The 9,200-nt window shown below is 35.3% G+C and overlaps 1 protein-coding gene across 1 annotated transcript in view; it reads left to right on the top strand.

Moving 5' to 3' along the window:
* The window catches only part of LOC107730373 (disrupted in schizophrenia 1 homolog), a gene marked incomplete at its 3' end in the record, with an annotated part of 47,853 nt that overhangs the window by 30,125 nt on the left and 8,528 nt on the right, over positions 1-9,200 (top strand). The window contains exons 8-9 of the mRNA XM_016541196.1: positions 1,301-1,489; positions 1,572-1,672. Of these exons, the coding sequence (XP_016396682.1) occupies positions 1,301-1,489; positions 1,572-1,672 (290 nt within the window). The remainder of the gene's footprint in view (positions 1-1,300; positions 1,490-1,571; positions 1,673-9,200) is intronic.

Genomic DNA, 9,200 nt, shown 5'->3' with positions numbered 1-9,200 from the left:
TATCTTAAAATCAATTTTATAACACACTGGGAGCCAGTTTAAAGTCTTTAAGATCGGAGTAATATGCTCTCGCTTACGAGCCCCAGTTAAAAACCTGGCTGCAGCATTTTGAACCATCTGGAGTCATGATATAGAAGACTGGGGTAGACCAACATATAAAGAATTACAATAGTCCAGACGCGACAAGACAAGGGCATGTGTAACTCTCTCAAGATCTTTAAACGATAACCAAAACTTGACTCTAGAGAGAGGTTTTAAATGAAAAAAACTTGACTTCACTACTGTGTTAAAATGTTGCTCAAATTTTAGGTAGGAATCTAAAAGGACTCCCAAATTTTTCACAGTTGGTTTGATGGAGTTCAAATATCCCAAATTATGGTTTACATTGGCCTTATTCACCTGAGGCCCAAACACAATAACTTCTGTTTTACTAGAGTTTAAGCATAGAAAATTTAAAGACATCCAAGATCTAATGTCCTCTAGACATGCAACCTGCAAAAGAATGAAAATATTTTTTTCCCCCAAAAAAATCCTACTGACCCCAAAGTTTCTTATCTAGATAGTTCTTAACTAGTCATGTCTACTAAGTCAAGCATCGCTATTACTATTACATATACTTGAACAATCCCCAAACACTAAGTATTAAACTTTTGCACACAACTCCAAACCGCACTTAGAATCACCCTAGCTACAACCTAGTGACTGCATAGCAACCGCCTAACATAGATTCTTGAGAAAAAAACGAAACAAAAAAATTTACATTGTTTCTTTTAAATCTCTGACAGCATCCCTATTTGCATGCTATCTGTAGTATGTAGTAGGGATGCACCGATACTGGTATCGGTATCGGGCCCGATACTGGTCTCCTGTACTCGACTCGTTAAAATGCCCCGATACCAAACGCCGATACCACACAGAAAAACTGTGATAATGTGAGAAATGTTGAAGGTGTCTGAATATATTTTGGTTTGACTGTATCTATTTGATAAATGAAGTTAACCAACTAACATTATACATACCCTTTTGGTTTCTGTACCCAATATTTAAAAAATGTACAAATGCAATAAAAATATTGGTATCGGTACTCGGTATCGGCAAGTACCAAAAATAAAAGTATCGGTATCGGGCGAGTACTGGAAAAAGTGGTATCGGTGCATCCCTAGTATGTAGTATGCAAAATTGGAATTAGTGTGTCACAAATCATAGTATGCTGATAGTATTCTTATTTCTGGTGGTGTTTCGACTAATAGTTTTGATGTTTTTCATCTAATATTCTGCTTCTGTTTGGTTTTCGCGGCAGGAAATGACTTCAGCAGTGCGAAGGAACTGAAGGCAGAAATCAGGAGCGCGTACGGCGAGAGAGATCGTCTGGAGGGGCTGGAGAGGAAGCTGAAGACTCTGCGCACATATTTAGCATCAACGCTCAGGCTATCATTAGCTCACAATCTCTCTCATCCCGGCACAAAGACGCAGACCAGCCGAGCTCTTTGTTGAGCAAAATGTGTGTGTGTCAAATTAAGCAGACGAGTGTAATCCCTCTAACGGCTGGCTGGATTCCCGTTGGCTGTCAGCCGCGTCTCCTCCTGTTGTTGGACGTGTAGGGAACCGAATAAATGACAGGCCAAATCCCGCAATCTCCATCCTGCATATCCTCACGGGACGCCAGAGCCAAGTCGAGAAGAATTTAATGTGCATCTGGTTATTATCGCCAACTAGTCATATGATACCAGACCAGTGAATTCATCTTGTGAGTTCATCTTAATGTGCATGTAGTTATTATCGCCAACTAGTAGGGATACAGAGGAGCTGAATGAGATGCAGATTCACTCTCTGCCAGCAGGTGGTGCTTAAAGCGTTTCCGCTGTAAACAAAACAGCGCTGCGCTTATGAACTTTAACATGCATTATACAGAGGCAAGATGACAAGAAAAAATACCATCTAAACTTTTCTAAAGACAGTAAGTTCCCCTCAGACATGCATTCATATAAACTCCTACACCTAATTGAATCGCGATTTGTTTAGCATCTCAACCGATTTGAATCGTCACATATTTGAATCGATTTTCAACCGGCTCGCGGTTAATCGTTACATGCCTACCAACTAGTCATATGATACCAGACCAGTGAATTTACACCGGTGACGTGAGCTAGACTTTTTGACATCCTTTTAGTTTGTAAGCATTAAATACCCGGTGAATTTCACAAAACATGTCAAAAGCATGTCTAGATCATATTGCACCTCAGAGACAAAAGGACAAAAAAAGAAGAAATTATAATTTGCATGAAGAAAATGAAGCCTATTGTATGATAATTGACATTAGTGAATATCAAATTAAATAAATAGATTCTGAAGTATACATTATGACAGTATTTTTTACAATTAATTTAAATCATGCTTATTTTCAATAAAAAATGCTGTGTCAGCATAGGATGGTTTTTTTATTAATGCAAAAAAAGATTAAATAATATTTTGCACGAAGAATTTTTATTTATTTATAAGTATAAATACGGCAGAACTTGCACACAGAATTTAATTTATACTGATTAAAAAAAAAAAAAAAATGATGTGTCTATGTAGGATGATTTTCATTAATGTTAAAAATGAAGCCTTTTGCAGGATAATTCATATTATTGAATATAAAAGACATAAAATAGCATTTCTGAGAAAAAAGTCTGTTGACTTCTGCCATTTATCTAAGGTGATATCAGAAGTTTTTTTTTTTAAACATTCTTTTCTTATTTATTTGGTTCCACAGTGTTTACTGATTTTCAGTTTTGTATAGGCTACCTATTTAAACTTTGTGTAAGTTATTTGTTATTTTATATTAGGCATATTGCATGGTGTATTTTTATTCATGGCCGTAGCCAGGCTTTGAAATTTAGTGAGGGGGGGGGTTATAAAAAATTGTGCTGTAATAACCCCTACAAATACAACTCATTATATACACTATAAACACTTTAAAAGAGACAGACATGTAGATGCTTGTGAAAGATGTTTTCTCTGTTTTGGAGGCATGATCATTTTTAAATCATACCCTATTGCATCAAAATTTGTTAATACTTACTATAGTTAGGGGTGGATAATTTTATCAGCTGTTTATTATTCATATTACTGTTATAGTTTTTATTAATAACCATTTCTATATAGCTGATAACATTGTCTAGTGCTCTAATGAATATTTTTAGCATGATTTGTGAAAATTTAACTACTATACTGAATGACGTGTAGACTTCTCTTAATGGCTAGGGTTTGTGTATTTCATTTCATTCTGTAACCTACTTGTTCAACAGAATTGTGCTGTAATAACCCCTACAAATACAACTCATTATATACACTATAAACACTTTAAAAGAGACAGACATGTAGATGCTTGTGAAAGATGTTTTCTCTGTTTTGGAGGCATGATCATTTTTAAATCATACCCTATTGCATCAAAATTTGTTAATACTTACTATAGTTAGGGGTGGATAATTTTATCAGCTGTTTATTATTCATATTACTGTTATAGTTTTTATTAATAACCATTTCTATATAGCTGATAACATTGTCTAGTGCTCTAATGAATATTTTTAGCATGATTTGTGAAAATTTAACTACTATACTGAATGACGTGTAGACTTCTCTTAATGGCTAGGGTTTGTGTATTTCATTTCATTCTGTAACCTACTTGTTCAACAGATCTGTGTACTAGTGATAAATGCTACTGTTTTTGACAGTATTGATAACATTTCGGACAGATAATAACATGATATGTTTTGTATTTCCCTTACCGAATGTGCTATCCTGTCAGCAATAACCTGTCCGTGTTTTTTTTTTTATCACTGTCAGTTTAAGTGCCGGCGATCAGTGTTGCCAGATAGTGCTATTAAAACAAACAAAAACCGAAAAATAAATACAAATAAACAGAAATTATTTCAAATCTTTTGCAATTAAGATAAAGATATCGCTGACCCTAAACTGCAACATCCTACTTTATTAACTTTCTAAAGTGTCAAATTAAGTGGAAAAGACAAATCCAAAAATGCTTATAATAGCTGGATCTGGCAACACCGGCTGCGCAGAATTGAATTGAATTCAAGCAATTGATGCCGAATTACTGCTAATTTAAAAGTGAAAGTAAAATGGTCACGGCGCGTTTACAAGCCATTTAAAACCGAAGGAAAGCGAAGAAAAGAGGGAAAACTCGACCCCCCCCCACCCCCCACCGGTGTTGTCACATGTCGATTAACCGGAGGGAAAATTTCCTCACCGTCACAACCCTAGACTGATGTCTTGTCTAAGTAGTTTGACCAACAGCGTGCAGGCATTGTACATAATCGACCAATCGTGGTGTGCGAGAAGGCGGGATCTACAGAGAAGGGACAAAGCAATGCAAATAAACATACATATAATGTGTGAGGACTGTAGCGCGTCCATAGGAAGACAAAGCTAAAAACCCGGACATTTTAGCCAATTCAGAAATTTTCCCAGCCAGGACCATTCAAAATATTCAAAAGCTGTATAATGTACCTTGTCAGTGATTACCATTGTACAGTACCATAGTGCCATCTGTAAAGACTGCTGAAGGTTTGAGCTGACAGGACTCGCTGTTTCAGACGAGACTCGTGTGATATTGTTTACATCCATTAATGCTGTAGAGCTCCTGCTTTACTCAGATACCTCTATCCCAGGCAACAAATGAAGGTGCCTCGTTGTTGGGTGAAGTGTTTTGTCCATAGGAGGAGATATAATTAGAGGAGCAGTAAATGGAGCGGAGAATGTGAGCAGGTGACGGAGGCTTTCAGAAATGAGGCTTTGTGTGTGTTTGCTGTGCTATATCTCTGGGTTTCTGCAAAGATTCACTTAACAAAAACTAATGCGTCTTTTTTTTTTTTCTCTCGCTGATTTTGGAAGAGACAGACCTTTCATTTCTTATTGACGAGACTCAGATTGTGTTGGATGACCATTTGCGCATCGCTGTGTGCTGCTGCCCTCCTTTAGTTTGGGATGCAAAGCAGTGTTATTTTAGTATCATTGATATAATATTATAGTTTTTATTATTTTTAATATATTGATTCTATAATCATGCATAATATCAATTTTTATTTATATTTTTTGCATTTTCATTTTAATGTAAAGCTTTTGGTAAATGTATTTGTTTTTGTCATTTTTATTAGTTTTTAGTTTTTTAATGTCTGTATATTTTTATTAATGTTTTGAATTAGTTTTTTTACTTTCATTAAATTTAAGTTTAAGTTTTAGTAATGTTTGTGTTTTTGTAATTAAGTTTTTTTTTTTTTTAGTTCTATAGTTTTTACTAATATTTTGAATTAGTATTTAATTTTTTTGTGTTCTCCCTCATTTCTATTATTTTTTTAAGATATATATGTAGTTTTTAAACGTCTGTATAGTTTTTTTTTGTTAAATTTATTTCAGTTTTAGTAATTTTTGTAGTTGAAGTCAAAATGAAAATTGAATTAAATACAATTAAAATTAAGCTTTACAAAATGAAAATAAATTAATAAATAAAAATTAAATGATATTTCAGCTACTGGCCAAGTTGCAGTTTTTATACATTTTATTTCAGTTAACATTTGTTTTATTTCCAGTAACAATTTATTAAGGTTTCAGCTTTAGTTAATAATAACCCTGTTGCAAAGCATCACTACTATATTGTCCTTGAAAATCCCTCAAAAGGTCATGCAATGACCTTTTTGCCACTAGCTTAGCATATTGCTTCGAAATCAAAGCTCATTATTGTCAAACAGCACACCTGTTTATGCTCACGGTTAGTGCTCGGGAGGTCAAGTTGGGATGCTCCTTGTAACCACGGCAACAGTCTTTTGTGTGTCAGACTGTCTATAAGTGCTGACTAAGATGCTTTTGTGCCTCTCTCTCTGTGCTGTTGTGCTGAAACTCAGAAACTCCGACAGAGGCCCATTAATCACAGCTGTCTCTTCTGACTCAATTAAAACAACAGGCTATTCCTCTTATTGCACCAGCATTTCATGCCCACGCATCTGCATCTGCTCCGAACACACGGCTGCAGGTGGAGCGTCTGCTTTTGAGGCCTGTTAATGCTGTAAAAGAGGCTTTGTGTTCTTTTATGCACGACAAATAATTACCAGCTTTCTCTGAATAAATGCATGCGCTTTTTGCCATCATTAGCTCATGAGCGTCCTTCAGATGCATTAGCTGGATGTTTCTGTTTGTGTTCACACCACACCGCATGATAGTTGATTCTCAAGTTGTCAGAAAATTGCTAATTAATGAAGTCATTTCACATTTCGTAGCATCTGAGCTTACCTTATTAATGAGGCAAGACGATCAGCTCCTGAAAACAAGAAAAATACATGCTTTTGACAAGCTTTCTGTTGTTTTAATACCTCCAGGTGATGTTATGCATGCTTTTGTCACTTTTTATTGACAATTATAATAATCAGAATTGCATACTACCATACTACTCATACTATTTCTGCTGTATGCATACTGTATACTAGGGCTGTCAAAATGGCTGAAAAACTAAATTCAAATTTTGTACTTAAATATTATCAAAATTCGAATGATATTCGAATATAATATAAAATGCATAATTTCAGTTAGGGTGAAGAAAAGCTTTTGGCTTCTCTTCTGAGGCCACAAGAGAGCACATCGAGCAAAATATTACTAATGCACGTTTATTCAAAGCATAAGATAACATGACTATCTGTGAAAAAAGTGCATAATGTTTAAAATAAGGTTTATAATTCCTTACATTTTTAATAATTATAAACCAATTATAATTAATTAAGTTGCTTAAACAACTATAAACAAAACAGCATCATGTATGTATGCATAGTTTAATACAAAGGGCAGAAAGCCAATCACACAGAGTACATTTCTCATTTAAAAACATGAGATGCAGTGGGATGGGGAAAAAAACTTGCATTAATTTTACATGGCTTTCTAAACATGCGGCTCCATTGTGTGAGATGCGAGTGCAACGGTGATAGATGTCCCTCTAAAAAATGCGTGAAATATGCGTTCTGTGTGAACGGCTTGGTTTCAGTTTTGATGTAAACAAGATCTTCTCCGCATTGATGTTCTCTTTTCCTGCAATATTTGTAATTAACAATTCAGCAGCGCCGCATCTAGTGGCTTCAACTGGCTTCAACAGGCTAACAAAAACATTATAATGCAACGACACTTACATCGTCATCGCATCTCGTGCGCCGCTGATAAGGCGGCCTCCTTAACGCACACCTAAAATTCGAATGCAACGTTTTTGCATTCGAATGTGGATTTTTATTTTAAATTCGACGAATATTCTAAATTTGAATTTTTTTGACAGCCCTACTGTATACAGTATGTAGATGTGGTTTGCATGGAATATTGTTTGCAAAAATGTGCAATATACAACAACAAAGAACACTTTACTACTGTATGTTGTATTTTATGATGCAATGTGTTCAATTTGACATTCAATTTTAGGTTAAAATTAATATATATTTAATATTTTACTCATTTGATCAAAGTCCGTTAAAGTCCTTAATTCAGTTTGATAAAATTTAAGGTCATAAATGGTTATAATTATCTTAAATGGTATAGCAAAAGTCGTAAAGACAGCCTGATTTGATTATTAAACTTCAATGTTATTGAACTACATACATATGAGCGATACTTGCATATGCTTTACTTTTGATGGTTTTTATATTGTAATATGTTATAGATGGTTGAAAGAGAGTGTATTGTTCCCTCGTCTTTTTAAACGAGCAGCTGGAAGTAGTAAAGCATAAGCATTTCAAAATAAGAGTCCTAGAGTATTTCAGGCTTGTTTAGAATTTAAAAAAAAAAAATTTTCTTCTGGATATTAATGGTATTTTGGTAACACAATAAACTGTCTGTATCTAGCATTTAATTAATCTGTTACAAGAAGGAAATAATAAAAGCATATTATTAACCTTCAGGTTAACATATTGTTTGACATATTAACATATTGTTATTATTTAACACTTTTAGGCCCAATCCCAATTCTATTTTATACCCCTTCTTCTTCCCCTACCCCTCCGCCTACCCCTTCCGCTTGTCCCTTGAAACATAGTGTCAAGGGGTAGGGGTAAAAATATTCCCCTAAGAATTGGGACACCACTACTATGCCGTCACACGTCATCATACGTCTAGCTCCTACAATACACACATCTATACTGGTGTGCATTAGAGCCTTTAATTACCGTTCTATATTAATGCACTGATTACTGACACACACACACACACACACACACATATCAGAGATCGCGCAGCTCACACATCCAGGAGCAAAGATACTTGTCAACGCTGCCCCACGACTTTTATTAATAACAGGTAAAAATACTGAATCGCTACATTATATTTTCCAGCAGCAAGAGGATAAAATCGCTGTTTTTGAAGTAAACTCACTCTAAAAAGAGAAACGCACAGACGCGCATACACGCAACTTTAATTTCTCTGTCTCTCTCTCTCGCTCGCTCGCTCGCTCGCTCGCTCTCGAATTGGCAATATTTCAGAAAAGGGTTTAGCGATTTATAATTATTGGGGGGACTAGCCCCCCTCAATGTCTATGGTGGTTATCGCCCTGATCGGACATTAAAATACGTTGTGGCACTATCGTGCAGTCAGTAATGATATGACGTTACAGAATTGATGTCATACGGCTCATTCAATGAATCGCTGGCCGTCTCAGTGATCAGCCGTAAAACAGTGATTCTGTCCAAATTCCCTTTAAAATCTTAAATGATTCCCTTTGAGCTAAATTGACCTGTTTCCCTTACAACCCCTTCACGTGAACGCGCAAAACGGAGAAGGGCTAAGGGGTAGAATTGGGATTGGGCCTTAGTGTAGCACACACAGATTTTACTAGTATACATAATAGTATAGTATTTTACTAGTATAGTCACAATAATCCTTTTATCGCCTTACTTTAAATACTCTATTGTCATATTAGCAATATGTATTGATTTATTAGTGCGTAAACCAACTTCAATAGACATGTATATATTGAATAAAACATGTCTTGAGTATTTTACACTTGCAGTTATGTGTGCCTTTTTAATTACATAAAATAAGGATGCATCATTTATTTTGAGATTTTATGGGTTTGTTCCCTATGGACATATGGTACAGGGTTGTTATCATTAACACACACACTCACACAGACACACACACACACACACACACACACACACACAGACTCACACAGACTCTCA

Source organism: Sinocyclocheilus rhinocerous, unplaced genomic scaffold, assembly GCF_001515625.1.
Source record: "Sinocyclocheilus rhinocerous isolate Xijiao unplaced genomic scaffold, SAMN03320098_v1.1 scaffold2653, whole genome shotgun sequence".
Lineage (NCBI taxonomy): Eukaryota > Metazoa > Chordata > Actinopteri > Cypriniformes > Cyprinidae > Sinocyclocheilus > Sinocyclocheilus rhinocerous.
Note: the sequence above shows the minus strand (reverse complement) of the source record. Positions and strands in the feature narration are given on the sequence as shown.